The sequence below is a fragment of the Ciconia boyciana genome, chromosome 26, assembly GCF_034638445.1.
Source record: "Ciconia boyciana chromosome 26, ASM3463844v1, whole genome shotgun sequence".
In the NCBI taxonomy this organism is placed as follows: domain Eukaryota; kingdom Metazoa; phylum Chordata; class Aves; order Ciconiiformes; family Ciconiidae; genus Ciconia; species Ciconia boyciana.
Window position 1 is genome coordinate 3,003,667 of NC_132959.1, and position 20,823 is coordinate 3,024,489.

The 20,823-nt window shown below is 43.3% G+C and overlaps 1 protein-coding gene across 5 annotated transcripts in view; it reads left to right on the forward strand.

The window, feature by feature from the left end:
• Nucleotides 1–70: 70 nt before the first annotated feature.
• The window catches only part of POGZ (pogo transposable element derived with ZNF domain), a 38,623-nt gene continuing 17,870 nt past the window's right edge, over nucleotides 71–20,823 (forward strand). The window contains exons 1-3 of one of the 5 annotated variants that reach the window (XM_072846628.1): nucleotides 72–354; nucleotides 2,273–2,429; nucleotides 11,367–11,491. In XM_072846628.1, the coding sequence (XP_072702729.1) occupies nucleotides 11,368–11,491 (124 nt within the window). In that variant the 5' untranslated portion in view covers nucleotides 72–354; nucleotides 2,273–2,429; nucleotide 11,367. Of the gene's footprint in view, nucleotides 355–2,272; nucleotides 2,430–11,366; nucleotides 11,492–18,725; nucleotides 18,746–20,823 lie in introns of those variants that run through there. The other 4 variants (XM_072846630.1, XM_072846627.1, XM_072846631.1 and 1 more) reach the window with 4 other exon arrangements.

Genomic DNA, 20,823 nt, shown 5'->3' on the forward strand with positions numbered 1-20,823 from the left:
GTGTGTGTGTGTGTCTGCGGGCGCTTCGCGCGTGTATCAGCCCGCCGGGCGCTCTTTTTTTCCTCTCTCTTCTGACGGGGGGGGGGAGGGTGGGGGGGGAAGACACACGCAAAGCACGGAGCCGCCCCCCGCGAGAACGTACAGAGGGAGAGCAGAAACAGATAATTCCTCTTCCTCCTCCTCCTCCTCAGCATCACGCTCGGGGTTCCCGGGGGCTCATGCCACCTGCCCTCCCCTGCCGGTCGCCTCGCCCGGAGAGCGGCGGAGCGCGGGGGGGGCGCGCGCGCGGGGCCCTTTAAGAGCGAGCGGCCGCGGCTGAGGCGGCGGCGGGAGAGCGCGGCGGCGGCGAGGAAGGTGAGGTGCTGCGAGCCCGTTATGTGGGGGCGGCGGCGGGGGAGCGTGGGGAGGGGTGGGGGGCCGTCTGCCGTGCGCGGGTGGCGGTTGGTGACCGTTGGAACCGGTTCGAACCGCCCGGGTCTGGGGGAGAAGGAGGGGGGTGGCGGCCGGGCCAGAGCGCGCCGTACACAAAGCGGCGGCGGCAGCGGGAGGAGGGAGGGAGGGCTCGGGGCTGCCGAGGTGGGGGACGGGGAGGAGCCGCCGCGGCGGCTCCCGCTGGGCGGCGGAATGCCGCCCGGCCGCCGCTCGCCTGGGCTCTGAGGGGAGGCGGAGGGATCCGCGCGCACACCCCCCTCCGCCGGGGGCGGGGGGCGGTGAAGCGGCACCGGCAGCTCCCTCCGCACCGCCCCCCCCGCCGCCGCCGGGGACGCCGCACAAAACCCCCCGGCGGCGAGCGGGGCCTCCCCCCGCCGCTCGCGGGTCGCCATCCCCCGGGGAGGGGGCGGCCGCATCCTCCCCGTCTTGCCTCCCCCTCCTCCTTTTCCCAAGGCTGGTGCTGGGTGGGCGGCCATGTTGGGCACGGGGATTATTTTTCTCTCTCTTTCTTAGCCGCCACAATACGCTGAGGGTGGGTTTTGCTTTACTTCTCTGGAGAAATATCCTTTCCGCCCCTTTTTAAGGGAAGTTAACGGTGGGGGGAGGCGCTGCCCACCCCTTCAGAGGGCGAGAGCCCCCCTTGGCCTGCGTGTTCTCCACCTTCACAGAGTGGTTCCCCCTCGCCGTTGCCTTCTTGACTGAGGCCGGGGGGAGCTGGGCTTGCCAGCCCACCCCTCTCCTCAGCGGCTTCCCTTGCCGGTGGGCTCTGCTTGCCCTGCCGCTCGCTTCTCCCTTCAGTGTCATCCTCTGGTGACAAGAGGGGTCTCACCGCCCTGGCGCTGGGCCCCCTGCCCGCGGCCCCGTGGAAGGGGCTCTTCCCAAGCGCATCTGAGTAGGTGTAGAGGGGAAAATGTTCTTTTTATTTGTTTCCCTGAGCTTGCAGGCCCTCTCCCTGTGCTTCCTCGCTTGCCCCGTCCCCTTACACTAACAAGAAGTCTTGGATCGCTCGCCACCCTTGGCCAGCACTCTCTCCCCAGTGAGCAGCGTGCCCCTGACAGACCTGCTCACCTGCCCCATTGCTGGGTCAGGAATTCAGTTTGGTGAGTTCTTCTGGAGAAGGACCGAAGGAGGCTCACTGAAAGACTTAGGCAGGATACCCCATGGCTGATTCTTCTGGTTACAGATATTAAAAATTAGGTGTTTGTTATCATCAAGACGTTTGCCCGGCCCTTACTGTGGTCCTGCTCTTCTGGGGAACCCAGGCTGCTGCCTTAGGGCATCCTCGCTCTCTGCTTCTCCTCCTTGGCTGGGATGCTACATAAAGCATGTGTGGAGATGAAGGAGAGGCATGAAGCCTGCTGCCCAACACCCTTGCAGAAAACACGCAACACATGACAACACACACAGCTTTATTTTTATTAACTTGGCAGAAGTTGCAGCTGTCACCAAGACACACCAAATGGGGCAGGAGTGAGTGATTGGAAGTGGGGGTAGAGGATGGGGGGGATCTGTTGCTCCTTTTAGGAAAGACTTTGCAAGGATATACGAATTATGCATCTTCCCTACTCTGGTGCTCTGTGTACGCTCTTTCATAGCTGCAGGTTGCTGCAGTTGTTAATTTTTATCCTTGAACGTGAAGCCAAGCTTACTGCATGCACATCTTTTTTTCAGTCGTATAATTAGTGTGTGTAAGGCTGTCCTACAGGGCTGCCCACCCAGAGAGCTTGCTCTCCGCTGCTGCTTTAAGCTCTGGGTGCGGGGTTCTGCAAATGTTACTTACAGTTGGTCTGGTGTTTGCGGATATATACGGTTACGTTGTTTGTGTGCCCCATCCCCACAGCTGCTTAGATACTGTCAGAGAACCTCCAACTGTCTTCGTGCAAGCAGACCTGCATCCACACGGACATGAGGGGAGTGCTCCATACTGTCTCCTCACAAAAGAGCCCGTTGCAGAAACATTAGCTACAGACACGCTCTTGGGCGCTAGAAGCTTCAAGGTAGTCCCATGCTCGCAAAATGCACCAAAAGTGTTAAGCCAGTCTGTAGAGACAAATAATCAGAAAGCGGTTGGTTTTCATCACTCTGCAGTCCAAACTTTAAGGCAGATAACGATCATTATAATTGAGTGTCTAATAATACATTTTAATTAGTAGGCATCGCACACTTCAAAGCCTTTAATAAAACATATCGGACTTTAAATGATGGCATTCATAGGAAATGTAATATGCCTTTTGAAATTATTTTGGTACCCATCAAAGTCAAGTCAACCACATCAGTCAACAGAAAGTGAATTCACCTTGGCCTGGAGGATGTAACTGTTGAACTCTGGCGTGCAACTTGCGCAGTGCCTTTCACCTCCCCTCTTCTTTCGGAGGCGTTGCTCATGATGAATAGCCATATAAACAGTAATGAAAACATCATCCAGTGCGTGTTTTCATCGCTTTGATTGTATCAGTTTTAGGCTGTGCCAGTTAGTCGTTAAAAGCCACTGAAGAGCATTATCTTTTTTTTTCAGGGCAGGGATTGCAGCACGTCTTGACAGCAGAAACGTGTATCGTAGGATTCATTTGCATTTAATGTAACCTCGTCGGGTTTCTAGGTTCTTAAAAAGTTAAGATACATTCATTGCCGTTAAGTAGGCATTATGGAAAGTAAGTGAGAAAATAAGTAACAAGACAGCAATTCTGTTGAGCCTGCGCGTTAACCAGGGGAAAACATAATGGAGAGAAGAAGTGGCCATTCAGAAGGAGAACTTGGACAAGAGAAGTTGATTTATGCATTAATGTCTGTCCTGAAGCGTGCACTGAATCATCTCCTCAAGCTTATTTGTAGGTCTCTTAAAGACAGACCCTCGATCTTATATTTCAGATTTTCTCTTCTGGACTGACAGGAGGGGAGGAGGTTGTTGTATAGTGGGGTATTGATAGCATTATAACCATGCTGCAATTAAATCTTCAGTGGCAAATCTAGACTGGCATTAAAAACTGACAAACCTTTGGTAAGAAGAATGAAGAAAGTTTATACGCTTGGTGCTAAAAATGTAATCTTCTGGGATATAGTTTGTACGCAGCCTGCCTCCCCCTTTCGTTGCAGGGTAGAGCAGCCGCATTCCTTCGTTTCGGCAGAGCCGGTAGGATGCAGTTTGCCCTGGGCATATTTCCTCCTTCCCCGTAAGCCTGACCACCAGCCCGCAATGTCTTCTCTCTGGGAGCTGCTGCAGAGGTTCCCTGAGCAGATAAGTTGCAGGCACTTACTCTCTGTTCTGGGGCTTCTTTGTGCCAGCTCTGTCCCCAGCCATGGTGCTGCCAGGCGTAGCATCGGTGAATAAGGTGGAAGCTCTGTGCGAGAACTTGCAGGAGTCACCTTTGTGCTACAATCTGTTAGTCATAGACTTTTGGCAGAGGCAAGGCCCGTTTTTAAAGTTCATAAACTTTCCTCAGCGTTCCTTCAACTTTATTCAGCCCTTCACCACTAATAGTCAGCCGTCAGTGTGGGTTCCCCACGGGAGTCAGTTGGGACTTTTTTCTTAAAAAAAATAATACTAGCACGTTAATGCCATGTGCTAATACTTGGATTGGTTCTCACTGCATATTCACTTGGTTATTTACGTTGTTAATTCACGTGAAGATGCATGTTCTCTTTTGAAAATGTAAATAAAGCTTTAAATGAGGATTTGTGAAGGCTTGGTGATCTCTTTTAAGATTAGGGTATCTGTTATGTAAAAAGACTGAGTTTGCTACCCATTTTGTGATGGTCAGAGCGTAAATGTGTTTGCATCTGCAGTCAGTTCCTGATGCAAAAGGCAATACAAGCAGCTCGGGTCCAGGCCAGGGAGTCAGTGGTAGGAGCGGAGGTTCCTGGGTCCTTCACTGCTCCGTCACAACTTTCCACATTTGGTCCGCACAAGGCTGATGCATTCTTCCTTGTTTTTCCGTCAGCAAAGTACGTGGCTATATTCATACCTCTGTAGGTAACATCATGCTGGAGGGAGGACGTTGTGAAATGCTGGGTAATAGTCTCTGTCCCTCTGGGATAATAGTCTCTGTCCCTCCTCTTTGTTCCGTCTTCAAACAAAATTCAGCTTTTTGCTTTACCAAGCCACCTATATCATGGAGTACGTATTTATTTCTGACCTGCTAGTGTGCCCTGAGGACTGATTGTGTTGCAGACGATTTCGCCCAGTAGGCAGAAATTGGGCCACCAGCGGTGCCCTGACAAGTACTGATTTATTTATACTTTTTTTTAATTAAAAGCCTCAGAAAGCGAAGCTTGTGTAGCAAGAGTAGCGCATCCCATCATGTGAATTTTGAAGAACACTGTGAACGAGTCATTAATTTGAAGTCCTTTTTAAAAAGAAGTGTGTGTGTGTATATACAGCATATGTATGTCATAACTTGTTTGCTTTGTGTCAAATAATATCAAGCTGTGAATGAAACTGTAAATATATAACCACACATCTTTTAGAGATGACTTCAATGAGACGCAGCTGCCTTGCTCTGCAGCTGTCGTGTAAAACCTGCTAGCCACAGGTGCTTGAGATAATGGAAAACACTTGGGACCCGATTCTCTCCGCTTGCCTTGCTCTAAGTCAGTGAATCTGCTGAGGTAAAACTTGCGCTGTGGTAGCCAAGTCCTTTGTTTGCCACCTCATTGAGGTGGAGGAACTGGGCTAAGTGTTTGGTTTGTTTATTGAGGTGGTTTTGAAAACTCAAAGTGCCAGCGATCTTCTCAACCAGCGTGCAATGTTCTGTCCTTTCTACCTGTGCAGTCATTTTCTCTTGAGAAAATAATGACAGTCTGTAGGGATTATACCTGACAGCTAACTATGTGGAAGTGGTTCACTGATAAATAAATGCAATTGGATCTTAGATTCCAAATTTCAGTTGAAATTACAGGGGAGAATGTTTTGTTTTGTTTTGCAGTGAGACATAGGAGAGAAGAAAAGGATTTCTCCTTTTTCATGATGGGGTGATCTGTCCAGTTGTATGCAAATAAAAAGAGTCGTTATTGTTGGATTTCCCCTGGTAATGGTGATCGTGTTGATCAGAGAATGTAATCAGGTGGCCGGCCTTTTAATGCAAGAGTTTAATGGCTGTTGGCGTTTTTCCCCTGCGTGGCAACAATGAGCGTGAACCACGTCAGCTCACAAAAAATCAAGGGTCTATGTCCTGCAGTTGTGCCCGTTATTTGTGTAAGGCTAACGAATATTGGCTCTTCCCCTGAAGGTCTTCTCCCATTTTCCAGCTAAAGGGGAGAGAAAATACCTGTCAGTCTGAAAGGCTTTATTTCTTGCAGTGTGTCTAGAACACTCTTGTAATTTTTTTTGTAAAATTTTTTTGGCATCCATATTTTTCAACCAAGCATCTGCCAACTATGTGCTGAAAAGCTAAATGTAGAGTATTTATCATTGGGATTAATCATTTTATTGAGCAAAGGCTTCTTACATACAAAAATATTCAAGATCAAAGCTTTGAAAAACAAAGCTGTTACATTAGAGAAGAGAGGAGACATTTTCTTAGTTCAGTTGATACGAACAGATGAAATACTATGCGCATAATGTAAGTTAGTGTCAAAAGAAGCTTGTAACTACAGTCTCTTTAGCATTTTGTCTTTGCATCTTTTGAATAATTATGAGGTGTTGAATAATTTTTTTTTTTTTACAATGTGTGCAAAGACTTCCTCTGTAGTTCTAACCTTCCTGAGTAGACATATGTGCATGCCTTAATTAATAGAGCAGGTTATTTATCCTGACTATTTATAGACTGCCCATCACTATAGCATTGAGGCACTGTTGCTTGTCTGGCGTGGAGTAATATGATTCCAGACAAATAGTTACTGTTGTAAGCGTCACTGGTTTTGCCAGCGAGGAGAAGCTTTGTCCTAGAAGCTTCACAGAGGATTTTTTTCTAGATGTTTCTGTGCAGGATGAATATTGAAAATCATAAGTATGTAGTTATCGGTCAGTTGTAATGGCTGTCCATTCAAGATCTTAGTCTATATGTTGTATGAGATTTTGCTTGGTTTTGCTCAGATGTTGTAATTATAAAAAAGTTCATGTTAACAGGCAGAGAAAATAATATTTAAGGCTCTATGATTCTTGCTTTCCCCTGCTAAGCAGATCTCTAGCATAAACCTGTACTTCAGAACTTCATTTCTTGGAATCTATTTTCTTGCCATTTGTCACTCAGAAATTATTTTTGTCGTCCTTTTTTTTCTTTTTCCTTTTTTTTTTTTTAACAGAACAGGAGGAAGGTTGTGTTCAATGATATGAGCAAGGGCTGGGCATCTTGAGTTTTATTTCTGACTAAGCCACTCACTGCTGGTATAATCTTTGGCAAGTCACTTAATTTCACTGAAGTCTGTTTCCCACCTTTGAGACAAGGTTAAATAAAATTTTTTTACACACTGCAGGCTTTATGTAAATGAAGAAGCTAGTAATGTCTTTGAAGCATGCAGGTAACGGGTGCTATGGAGAATGTGCGCTTTTTCATGCTTAATACACTTGGTTAATTGTATATTAGCATTATTACAATACTCTTTGGTTTCTTTTTTTAAATATACTAATGTAATTTTATTTGAGAAATAAGAGACTTGATTTTTTTTTTTTAATCAGTTGGCTATTTTTTCTCATTGATTACAAGACATTTTACTAAGCCTAGTTTTAGGCATATGTTTCTGTGAAAAGTTTAATGGACACATTTGAACAACTACTGCTTTATACAGTATTTGTGAGCAGGAATTTGGATGTGTTCAGTTAGGGTAATTCGGTTTATGTGCTATATTTATTAGTAATGTTTTGTGTATTCAGCAAGATGAAGAGAGTTAACTGTTACAGGAGTATTTAGTTGCTTCCTATAGCAAGAGCCTTGGTGTCAACAACTAAAGTATACTTGCTGTTTTGTAGTAGTGCAAAAACATTTGGTAATACACATTCAGTTCATTAATTACACAGTACTGTAGAAAAATAGAGCCTCAAATGTCCCCAGCAAGACATTCAATCCACCTTGCCTCTCTTACAGTATATATACCTTCTCCTACAGATCTGCCTGTTCCCAGGGGCATCCAGAACTGGGAGTTTCATGTTCCTGGGAAGCCCGTTGCAGTGCTTCATCTTTATTCCTAGAAAGTTTTTTGGTGTCTAAGTTGGAATCTTCTGTTCTTCAATTTGAGCCCTTCATTTCTTGTTTCCATCACAGCTGTGGAGAACAGACTGCTTCTTCCACTTTGTAATAGCCTTTTACATATCTGAAGATCATTGTGCTTCAATAATCTCCTCTCTAGATGGAACAACTCCAGGTCATTCCATCTTCTCTTGAAGATCACATTTTCTGGCTCTCTTCTGGACTCTCTAGATGGTTTAAGTCTATCTCAGTGTTGTGCTCCAGGCAGCATTACAGCATGCAAAGCACAGCCTCGTCATTTTGCATGAGGAGCCATGAAATGTCCCTTTGCTTGCTGATAACTTGCTCGTGGATCCACTGGCCGACTTGGCAAGCCTGAGCTGTTACTGAACTCCAAATGCATGCCGGGACGGTGTGATAAGAGCAAGGAGAAGACGCTGTAGAGATGTGCTTGCATCTCTGGGCAGAATACCAGAGCAGAGTGCTGGGGGACGGCTGGAGGAGGCAAGGTCATTTAAAGTTCCTGAAAGTGTACTTCTTAGGCTGAAAGTTGACTGGGAAGGATTTGAAACAGTGAGAAAAGAAATTATCTCTTGTTCTACCTGTGTTCAGAGAAACAGGATTCTTCATACTTCCCTTGTAAAATCCCAGTAGTAGATAGTGTTTCTCTACCAAGAGTTTTTCCTGATAGCTGAACAAGCCCACAGACACTCTCAGTTGGAGCAACCTATTTAGGTCCCCCCACCTCCCCCCTTAAAAGACTAAAAGAGGTAGTCTTTGTAGGAGTGAGTTGTTTGTGAGTCGGGTTGGACTTCACGGGCTTTTTGTCTTTTAAAGGCCTTCATAAAGGAAGGGCAAATCCAATTTCATAGAGATCAAAAGTGAAATTATACAGAAATGTTTTCATTTACTCTATTATTTAAGATTCTGTGCTGTAAATACACAAAATTGTGAGGTATGGGGATAGCTATATTAAATAAATATTTCAGGTTGGCAGTATGTGTGAATAGGCATAAACCAGTTTAGTTAAAGTGCTACTGCTCTGTATCCTCACAGGAGTAATGGCAGGACTAGTTGTTCAGAGCTGTATGCAGGTAAGACGAATGACTTTTTCATTGATATGAATGTAGCGGAAGTAGGGAACAAAAGATCAGCTACCGAACATGAGTGGTGCGATGGGCTTCCTTTAAATATCATTCTTTATCTTATTCTTAAAATGAATATTACTGTGCTTCAAAAGCATAATTGGGAAGTGAGAATTATGTGTATCGGTATAACCAAGCATAAAACTAAAATGAGTATTTCTTAGTAATCATGCGACTACAGCATCGCAGTATAAGCTCTGCAGATGCTTTTTAGACAAATACAACACAGGAAAATGAGAGTCTGAGAGGCTGTCTGTATCTAGGGGAAAATGATGCTATGTGTCGCTTCAAAAAAGCGCTGGCAACTTGAATTTGGCAAACAATAACAAATTTTTAGGATTCTTAATTTTTCTTCAGATCAGCATGTGTCAAAATTTTGTTTTGGCTTCACATAGTATTGCAGGAAATTCCTGGTGATCGTGCTTTTGCATCTTGCAGCGAGTGCGGCACAACACAAACAAAAATTAAAGGCTGCATTTGCACAAGGTGGCTGCACCCACAGTCTTAGCAGCCACCCCTGTAAATCCCAGCTTTGGACTGATTTACAAGCTGAAGTTTATAGCAGATCGAGCATTTGTTTGGCTAGAATTATGGCTGTGCTAGGATAAGAAGGGTAGACATAGCTTAATGATAGAAGACTTATAATTTAATTGCTCTGTGGTTACTTAATCCAGCTTATATTTTAAAGCTATGTCTCTTCCAGTTTTTCAACAGTGAGCTAATAAATGTTACTCTGTGTTTAAGCCTTCTGGCCATCACTGTTTTCTGTGGCTATTGAAAACACAGATTGTCTGCACATGAGTTGGATTATTTTCTTGCTTGTCCCCTATTATAAGCTGTTTATTTTGGCCGGTTTGTCTCAGAACATTTCTCATCAGATTTTTATGGCTGTCAAATGGTAGTAGAGATGACAAAATGCAATCATAACAATCTCTTTTTCCACCAAAATGTAATCAAGAGCAGCAAAATCCCTTCTAGACATCTTGATTCCCATTTGCTTACAGTACAGAATGGCCACTTGTTCTGCTCGCCAGCCTTCCCAGTGGTTGATAGTAGCGGGAAATAATAAATTCTTTTTTTACTATAACCTCGGTGGGAAATTAGGAAATTCAGTTTTTGTGGTGTCTTATTTCCTATAATAATCCTTATTTCCTTCAAAAATGCAATTGAGCTTCTAGAATTAGTCATATTGGTTAAAGACTCCTAAATGTATTATTAAGGAGAATTAAAATTTTGCATAAGCATCATTTATAAGTGAAGTTTAGAAACAGCCAAATCCTGAAACAACACAAAACCAGATCTGGGAGAGAGCTCCTCTCAGCAGCTTGGCTTAATGGCTTGTAAGTTGTCGGAGTGTGATTGGAAAGGTGTGTCTATTGACTGGATCTTGGTAACAGTAGTGAAAATCAGCTTTTTGGAGACCCTTGGTGGCAGCTCTCCCACCTTCTGAGAAGAGATCTCCTGTAGGGCACTTGAGAGTGTTGATAACTGAATCTTCTTGTTTTTAATTCTGGCTTGATGGTCTGAATGTTTAATTGAACTCTTAACTTTAAACACATACAGATTTATACATCGTTGATATCTAGATTAGATGCAGTCCCAGGAGAAAATACTTTCACTGTAGGCAGATCCATAAAAACTTGTGTTCTGTGTGCAGTGGTGCTCAGAAAAGCAAACAAAGTGGGAAGATATGTAAATAGTGGAGCAAAAAGTAACACTGCAAATTATAATGTTATAATGCCGTTCTGTTAGCAGTGATGCACCCCCTGCTTATGTAATTGCCTTTGTTTCTGCTTCTGTCTCACAAAGACATAGCCAAAATAGAAGTTTTAGAAATTGGTGGCAAGAACAAGAGAGACTTATTTGTGAGGAGAGACGAAACGGGCTGGAATTGTCTGTTGTGTCTTTTCTCTAAAAAAAAAAAATAATACAGTAATGGTTATACCCAGTAATGAGTGGTGCGGAAGAGGTAAATTGGGTACTTTACTCCAGAGATCAAGAGCACATTTGTTTGAGTTGAAAGACAATAACTATGGATCTAATTGCAGAAAATCCCTTTACTTTTTTTTTTCTTTGAACTAGTTCGTAATTGTCTGTCATTCCCCGCTACAAGGAAGATTAGGAGACGGGGCTGGGGGAGCAGGCAGGGTTTGGGTACATGCGAGTTTGATTGGAGGGGTCGGCCGAGGTTAGCTGAGGACTGTTCACACATTTGTGCACGCATTTTTTACTCATTTCAGCTTGGATATTCAATCTCTGTCATGTGTGTTGGCCGTAATCCTAGAATACTCAAAACCACGAACAGAACAAACACCATGATTCTTCCTTCTTTCAGTCACAGTTATTAATTTATTTAAAGGTACTTGGGTTTTGGGGCGGTGAATTCTGATTTCAAAGCTGTTAGGTTGGATTTCTTATGCAGGAGAGGCAAAACCACTGCAATTTTAAGTCAAAACCAAGGGTTTTCAGCACCAGCTTCACAGATTTATCTGAAAAGGAAACATAGCCTGTTAAAGTAGGATGTGGAGTCAATTTTTTTTCTTTGGAATACTAGGAAATAAAAACATTGTTCATATTTCTGCCATTAGAATTTTTCTTATGATGAGACTTTTGCCGCCTGACAAAACACAGTTTTCCAATAAAGGTTTCTCTTCTTTTTCCTTTGCAGGATGGCGGACACGGACCTTTTTATGGAATGCGAGGAGGAGGAGCTGGAACCATGGCAGAAAATCAGTGATGTGATTGAAGATTCTGTTGTTGAGGATTATAATTCAGTTGATAAAACTGCTACGGGTAATTAACTATTTTAGCCTAGAATTATTCCTGTTACCGGTGTTAAAATTAAAGGGAAATGGCAGTGCTTGGTTATGTCCTATCCAGTAAGTAGTCTTATTCGATAGCTAAAAAACCTGTTAACGAGCCACGTAACCAATTTCGATTTCTCTACTTGTGAACAGAGCCTGGTGAGTGCTGGGCAGAGCTGACGTGGTGGTGGTGCTGCGTGAGGCAGGTGTCCTGTGAGTAAGGTAGCCGAGGAGGCAGGAAACTGCTTTTTTCTCTGTGCAGGAGAAGGAAGATTTGTGCAGGTGTTGGAAAGGGTGGCCCGTTTAAAAAATGAGAAGTGAACTTTGGATAAGTTATTCATGTTCCACAGCCACAGTAGGAGTTTCTTAAAAGTAGAGAATGGATAATTTACACAGAAGATGATGCTTTTTCTTTTACAAAGTGCTTTAGTATGTATCAGCATTCAGTGGGGAGTAGCTTCCTTCTAGCAGTTTTGAAATGGGTGAGGAAGTCAGGTATTCAACTGGTGAATTTTATTTCCTGTGACTTAACTTACATAGTCAAACGAGTGAGATTAAAACTAGTTTATTATTACTTATTTAACCCATGATTTTATATAATCAGTTTCAGTTGGTTTTTCTGTGTTTGTTTTCCTGTTTTCTGCAAGTGGAAAGATGTTCAACTTTCATGTTCAGAGTTTGCATTTAATGTGCGGGTCAGTGTGTTGTTATCCACTAGTTGTCTGAAATAATGAGAAATTTGGACTCAAAAAATGCAGTAATTGCCAGATGGGAGGCTTTATGTTTTTCAGATGCTATAAATCATTCAGTTTGTAATGGAACCCTAACTAGGTAAAGATACAAGGGTGGTACTTTCTGATTGTTGATTTCTGTTGGTATCAACACAACGAGTTGCGCCATTGTGCATACATCTGTCTGATACAAATTAAACCTTGATGATGAGCATTTTGCAACTTGGGAGTAAATGAAACATGGCTATAATAAGAAAAGCTTTTATTCACTGTCCCTTTGGTTCTTGCCACATACTCGACTCTGGTGCGTGATAAAAAGAATGCTTACCCCAGTTATGTGTGTGGGTGAAGTAGACTGGCGTGCTTAATAAGTTAGGGTTTTGTTCAGCCATTTCAGTAACCATTTTCTTGGTCAAGATCAAGCAAAGCATCAGCTTAATATTTGAATAGAGATGGGTCTATGTCTTGTCGTAGGCCAGGGATAACTAATGACGGTGATTTGATATCTTGCATTTGACTGCTGCGATCCTAAACTGATCCTGGTTTGAAGTGCTGTGGGAGCATTCTTGGTAGTCAGTGCTGCGAACTCCTTGGCAGTAGCTGTTCCACACAACTCGTGGTTAACAGGGGGTGTTTGTGGAAGTATTCAACACTCAGGGCTTTGGGGGGCTTGTTGATCATTGGAGGTGAGTAGAATGAGGCTGTCTCTGCTTAGGGAAGGGTATGCTTCTATGGCTGACTGCTGTCACCTGCTTCCTCTGGCCTTCCTCCCAGGGAAGGTTTAGAAGGAGCTTATTTTGAATAGTATTTAGAGATGTCCAGGTAGGAGGGTGTTTGGAAGGACAAAGTGGTTCAATCATAGACGGGTTGGAATGGACATGGCCTTGAGTAAGTTGAATTTCTCTTGCTTGTGCCGTTCAATAGAAAATAGAGAACTAAAGAATCTGGAAGTGAGTATGGACTGTCGTACAAAGCTAAAACAATTACGTAGTGTGATAGTATGGCAGTACAGACAAGCAGCATGCCAATATGGCGTCTGTACAGACAGCTTTCTCTATTTTTTCTAAATACAGTTATGCTGTTCCTTTCTAGCAGTTTCAGTGAGTCTACAACCCGTTTCTGCCCCTCTGCCAGCTGTTGCCTATGCATCCGTAGGTGCTAATCTCTCTGCAGCCATGTCAGTCAGTAGCAGTGGGGCTCAGAATAGTGACAGTACTAAGAAGACGCTAGTGACAATATTTGTGAACAACAATGGTAAGCAGAAATGCCTTCAGGATTTAGAACAGTTTGGGGTGCAGAGGGGAAAAGTGGGGCTCGCTCGCAGTCACACTAGTGACTGTGGTGCACACGCCGTGAGCACATGAGGTTTCACAGGCTGAACAGGGAGGTGTCAGGGCAGTGTTTGGATGGGAGTTGTGCTAAAGCTTGCAGGGACTACAGCTGGTTTTCTTCGACTCGAGAGTGAATCCAGTGTCCTTGCACATCAGTGGAAATTACCATTGGGAGTATTACCCTCCAGGTAAGATACAAAATGAAGGTCCTGGCTACTCAGGGTCACCCCGGTGCATCACGATGTGTTTTGCAAGAGTAGATGTGTTAAACTGGTGTGTTGGCCAAATTCAAAGGTGAAAAATTCTGGGGTTTTTTTGCTATTAAAGGGTTCTGCTTCATTTCAGAGATAGCTTAAGCAATCTCTCTGCTTAACTTAATATACTGAAATATAAAGTGAGTTTAGGATTCTTTGGCATTAAGGAGCTGTAAAAATATGTTTGTCAAATGCGCCTAAAAGTCATTGCATTGTTTTTAGTAAAATTTGATCAGACACAGAAGTAATGAGGAAGATTCTATACGTTATTTGAAACGGATATCTTTGTTGGGAGTGTCTTAAAAGTATCTTGAACTCCAAATGTATTAGATATCACTGCGTAATACGGTTGTCATGAATGTTGCATGGCTTTACTAATAAAAGTAAATTGACACAGATGTTCTAAATCAATTATGAGAAATTAATAAAGGCTTGGTGATATCAGTGTGCTATAATTAGATGAATGGTAAAAAAAGAAAAACGAGTGTGGCTACTGAAAAAAATAATCTGCTAATAGCAATATATTTGTCAGTAAAATGTTTGCATATTCTTCTGACAAGTTCAAATATGCCTCCATAGAATCTGATATCCAAATGATTCCCAGATCCCATAAAACCAGTGGGATTTGTACAGGAATCTAATTTGGATAGGCCTTTGTCACATCTTAAATTTGAAAGGATTGGACAGAATCACAACAGTCTGAGAAACTTTCTTCTTTGTTCCTTTTATTTGTTTGTCTGTTTGCCTCAAAAATAAGGGTCATGGTAAGCTCTGGAAACTAATCCAGAGCTCCGTCATCTGACTTGAAAATGTAGTGAGGAAAGTTGAAAAAGAAAACAAATCATGATGGTTTCTCTTCCTTTCTCAGTCCCTTATTGCATAGTCTGATTATGCCCAGCATCCTCTTTGGGCTGTGAGAGTGTTAGAGGTTTAGGAGGATTGCTGCGTACCGCTGCTGTCGGCTGGCTAGAGATACTTTTTAGTATGCGTGGTGCAGTTCAGAACAGTTTTCCTAATGGAAAACCATTCCTTGCAGGCTTTGGAGAAACCTTTCTCTGAAAAGCCAGTATTATGTTTTTAGACATTAATCACTGATCTGTACTAGAGGAATGAAGTCATAGGCATAGCTACCTATGATTGCCTTCTTCTATATGCTTATTCTTTTATTCTGGTTTGCAGACAGAATTAGTGGTAGCTATTGGGGAGCTAACACCTTCAGATTTTACTCCATACGTTAAAAACTGAAGTCAGGTAGGGATGTTACTTGCTGTGACTCCATCAATCACTTTCTGGAGTCCTTTTTATTTTGCATATCTCTTGTAGTATGTCATCTAATCATGAATTACCGCTGTGGGAGTGACTGGAGGGATGAGTGCAGTTTGCTGGGAATTGCCCTGCCACGTGCCGTTGGCACCTTGTGCCACTGCAGGAACCGCGTTGGATTTGCCCTCTCCTCATGCTGTGGTATTGCATGCTGGGATCTCCTCCTGCCCCACAGTGCAAGTCTGCATGTTAACGAGGGTTTGTAGAATTTCTTAAGTAATGTTTAATCAGAGAACTGTTCTTAGACTGCTGAAAAAAATCTGAAAATCGGAGGTGTGTGTTGGTCTGCTTTGGAAGAGAGGAGGGAGGGAGGGAGAAGGCCTTTACAGCCGCAGGACACAGTTACTTTCCAAATAGGTAGAATTTATGACTTGGCAGCTTGGTCAGCTCTGTTGGCATTGTCAAAACGAAGTATTCAACATCAAAGTCTTCAACATCACAGTTAGGGCTGTATGTTTCAGGGTAAGCTCCATGACATGGCTTATATTTGTGTTTTTCTGATCTGTTGGGATGGAAATAAACTCTGTATGGGCGTGAGGAACATGCTGTTGGTAGTGCTGTGTGTCCTGGTCACCATTACGTGGCCTTTCTCGTTCATTGAGTGGTAGACTTTTAAATGCTTCAGGATGGATGCTGTTAGATGAAAAAATACAGAAACGTGCTTGGCTTTGCATATCTCTGGAGCGCTTCAGTTTTTATGGTGGAGTAAATCCTCCTCTTGATTGCATTGATGCAGCAGAGGATAGCTTGGCCCATTAACTTCAGGACCAATGCAAATAAAATTCTTCAGCCTACAGCATGGCCTTTTCTTTCCTGAGTGTTGTATTCGTTGAGTCACTACCAGCTCGTATGACATGACTTTGACTTGCAGGGGAATCCTTTTGGGCTTGATGCCAGCGAGGATTTTGAGTGGCAAAGTGCCACAGGGACATCTGTCACCTCTTCAGTCCCTGCAGTCTCTGCTGGGCCCAGTAACTGAGGGTCACATCCCAGTTTAAGTTGTGACTATGTGGAACACTCACAAAATGAGCCATGTCTGGAGTCATCCCAGCTCTCAGCAATCTTTTTTTTATTTTTCGTCTTGCATTTTGTTTTACATTAATTAAAAAGACTTACAAGCTAGGGCTGAAAAAGACCCATTAAATCTATCCATTCTCCCAGTGTAAGGTTTTGTTGGATTTTGCCTTCCCCCCCCCCACTCTAGGATGTAATTCACTTATGAGCAAGCCTGGAGACCTAAAATTTATCGTTTTCTTAAATAGCAGCATCCATGTTGGTAATATCTAACTTTCAAGATCGTACGTTAACACACACGTGCTTGAATTTCTTGTGAGGCATATTGTACTTCTTAACACTGATGTACACAGACCACAAGTTCTCCTTTGAATGAGCAGAGCAGAAGTGTGTACTGGACTGGATAGAAATGATGCCGTGTCCAAAAATCAAGAAGCAGGATTTCCAAACTAAAGATGGAAATACCTTTTAGCTTACCTTTTTCCATCTTTCTGCTGGATCCAGATTTTTCCCTGCAGATTAGTTTTAAAATGTCTCAAATTACTGGGACATAAAAGGAAAAATTACTGAAAGCTAAATATATTTGAAGTGACACTCGGCCTAATTTTTTTTTCCTTAATTTCCTTTGATTGCTTGTAGCTATACCTGTATCCCACTCAAACCAGTTCTTTCTTATATTGCATATACGTGCATAGCTAGCTGGTATAACATATACGTCTGTCCGTTTCCACAGAGTCCTTGTATCCAAAAAAGCACTGTTGTTGTTGACAAGAAAATGAGATGGGTGCCATGCGGCACATCAGCCTGCCAGCCTGACTCCTTAATTCCACCATCAGATAAAACTATAACTTACATTCCTATAATTCTTTTCACTACAAGAATCACAAAGTGCTTTTTGTCCTGAAAAATACATAAACTGTAGAAGAAAATACAGCACTTATATGCAGCAAATGCCTAACAGTATTAAATATATGGTTAAGTCAGGTTAGGATGGGAAGTGAGAAAACTTAGTCCAGTTTAAATTATTGCCTGTGTCAGTGTAACAGGACGCTTGCAGTGCATGCTTACTCTGCATACTGCCCTGTGATCCCTCTCTCCCCTAAACCATATGTAACATTTAGTGTAATTTTTCTCTCTTACACTTGTTGGCAAAAACTATGTGTTTGTGTTCATCGAGCTCAGCTAGTGTGTCATCTAGGGAGTGGTGTTACGGCAGAAGCTTCTCTTAGCTGTGCTTCCTGTGTCTTGAAGGATATGTCTTGGAGCAGTGCTCGACCTGCCATACTTTCTGGAAATGGATTTAGAGAGCACAGGAGCCACCTGAAGTTGCTTCTCCTAAGAATGATGGAAGGCTCCTCAGATACCTACAAGTGTCTGTCCCCAGGCCCCGATAGTCCCTTATTTCTCAGGGAGTGCCCTGGTGAGCTGACTCCACTTGATGCCCAGATCACCTGCCATTAGAGCCTTAACAGTGTGTCCCTATGTTGCTTCTTTTAGCCCCTCAGCTATCGGTGCTGGCTGCCGAGGGCCATTCATCAGAGAACAAAGTCGTCAAGGAATCGAGTCATTCCAGGCTTATTAGAGTACCCTTCGTAAGCCTGAGAAGACCTTTATTGATGCCCAGGTGCTGAATTCAAAGTCTGCATGTATGGTAACCTCTAAATCATAACATGCTGACACCAGTCCTAACCATTTATCACTGATTTTGTTGTGGATTTTGTCAGTGGTAGGAGCCTTGGCACTGATGGCCTCCTTAGCAATGGCGTGGTGTGCTCTACCTTTGAGGTCCCTGTCTCTGTGCTTCGGTTGTTCACAGTGCAGAGTAACTTATTGATGGGCTCAGCACTAGCGTTCTTCTCTAGGAAGATCATGCTGTTGTGAAGTGCAGATCATCCATATGGGGTTTCTGGAGTATCAGATTAAAGAGGCTTTGTCAGTCCAACCTCTCCTGTGAACACGCAGGGCACATCCAACAAGAGTGGCTTCTCCTTTAGAGGAGGGTGTCTCTGCTGTGCTTAGTTGAGAGAGAGGATAAAGAAATTCCTCTTCTAACATGTCTACATTCTGCCTTCCTGGTAGCATACTGGAAGTCAAGGAGGAGTTCAAGAAGTGTAGGAAGAGGCCTAGGATTCACAACGATCACTGGACTAAATGGGCTGTTCAGGAGGCTTGCTTCATCAGCTGGCATTTAGGTCTAAATTGCCCTCCTCCAAGAAGCAAATTAAGCCATTTCCAGCGAGCTACTTGGAAAGTCATACACTTGAGATGCAGGAGGAGACGAGAGAAGAACATAATTTGTTCTTTCCTAGCAGCTGATTTCTGCCATGGTCTCCTCATTCTCCCTAGATGAAGTAGTGAATCTATGCACATCTGTCTTGGCCGGTGAGTTTAAAGTGCTCCAGGACCTGTGGAAACCTTACAAACCTCCTTGGAAACAATCTAAGAGAAGTACTGCACGCTCTTGGACATGCTACTGCAGAAGGCTTGTCATTCTCACTTATGAAAGTCTACCAAAGCCTGAAAAAAAAAAAAAAATTGGGCATACAGCTGTGTCCATCCTGGCCACATTGAAAAGAACCTGCAGTTTCTGGTAAGGAATTAGAGTATTTATATATGCTTCTGCTATTGTTTTGGCTATTAATGATAGCATTTAAGGAGAGCAACATCGCAGGGACCTGCCAAGTCCACACTGAGAGAAAAGAGTCAAAATCATTGGACTGATTTGACCAGAAGATCTTTGTCAGCTGGTCTCTGCTTTAAAATGGACTTAAACCCAAAGTCATCTTTTGTTTGTTAAACTAGTACAAGTCTTCCCAGATTATTTGTGAACTCCAGAGGAGTGCCAGAAGGAGTTGGAAGCCTGACTGTCACGCTCCGCGTGAGGTTGCACAGTGGCCTCTGTACTAACCATGAGGTCATCATAGCTTCAGTCTTCAGGATTTCTGATGGAAGTTCAAGTGGCAATGTAAGACCTCTCATTTGCAGTCACAGACTTTCAGCGTTTGGCAAGGTCTCCTCTCCTTGAAAGATTTGGGGTTGACTTTGTGCTCCTTGTCAGCCAAGTAAGATCCTCGAGACACTGAGGAGGAGAAAATGATCTGCTGACGCTCTCGATTTGGGCCTTCATCAGATACTAGGTGGGGTGTAAATACTCAGAACCTGATAGAACTGTCCAAAGTTTTCTCTTTTTTCTTTTTTTCTTTTTCCTCAACTGCTCTGTCTCTTCTTTTTGATAATCACCTTATTTTCAGGAGTATTGTGAAGGGATTACCTCTCTGAATTTTTTTTAAAGGTTGCAAATCCAGTTTGCTTGTCTCTAGTTTTCATTCACTGCTTCTATCTTTTTCCTATCTCTCTTCAGAGACCTCGCTTTATAAAACAGCAAAGGCTCTGTGCCTGTCCTCTTTTTCATTTGGGATTGGAGGCAGCATGCACAAAGTTCAGACAGTAGTGGGTTTGTGCTCATTGATTTTGATCCTAAAGAAGAAAATGGTCAGAGGCTGCTAGCCTTCATGACATCTTCAAATAGGCTGCTAGCCTTCATGACATCTCAGCATCTCCATCCTCTGCCCCGGTTTGAGGTTATGTTTCCTGATTGATGCTTTTTTGGTTTTGTTTTGGGTTTTTTTTCCCATGCTCTGGAAGCGGGAACTGGTGTCTCTTTTCCAGCAGTCCCTCTGCTGGCTAAGGCGCTTGAAAAAGTGAGGCACAATGCAGTGTGGGCCAGGCGGTTGTGTGGCTTGGATCTGAACCTTCTGATGTAGTCTTCCATTACCCTACTGTTTCTGCCTAGTATAATCTTCATGAAAACATTTGGATCATATACCCTGAGGATTGCCAGCCAGGCAGCATCCAGACTGTCAGTGTAAAGCATCTTCCATTAAAAGAAGCTGTTTTGGCTGTGGGTCAGAACATTTTGGCATGCAGCAGGTCTTTTCCTGGATTTACACAGTTACATAGAAAACATTTGCTGTTCGGGTACAGCAGTGCTTTCCTCTAACATCAGCAGTTTCAGTAATGTTGGACCATTTTGCAGCCCTGAAACAACCTGGATACTCTGTCAGTCTCATGTCATACTGTGCTGCAAATCCACAGTGGGAAGATTCCTGTGGGGCTTCCTGTATCACGTTTCCCTCTGCTGATTTGGAAGCCCCTTGTCCTCAAGACATGGATTACAGTAATAGTGGGATCGAGTAGGGCATAAACACAAAATCATGAATGAGCTGTCCTTTGTGAGGAAGAATGGTATAGGGGAAGAAGGAATTGAAGCCCAAATAAGTATCCTGCTCATTTTCTGGAGCTGAGTTTGAAATATTTGTGGCCTGATTTAAAAAAAAAAAAAAAAAATTAAAAAAAATGTTTTTCCCTTCCCCATGGTATTTAGAAAAGGTAATGCATTTCATATGTGCAGATCACCTGCTGCTGTAAGCTCCTTCCTGTCTTTAGACCTGGTCACATGTCACCTGTAATAGGCATTTGGGAGATGAAGATGTAGTGATCACCAGAGTAAAAAGTAAATTTTTTGCTAAACCGCTTAATGGGATAAGATGCAGGTTTTTTTCCAGATAATAGTCAACAGCTTTAGGTACCAAAACACCCCTCTCTTCGATGGTCCCTTGCTTCCATCATATTTCCATCATTTACGGTGCAAGAGTCAGGCATGTACAG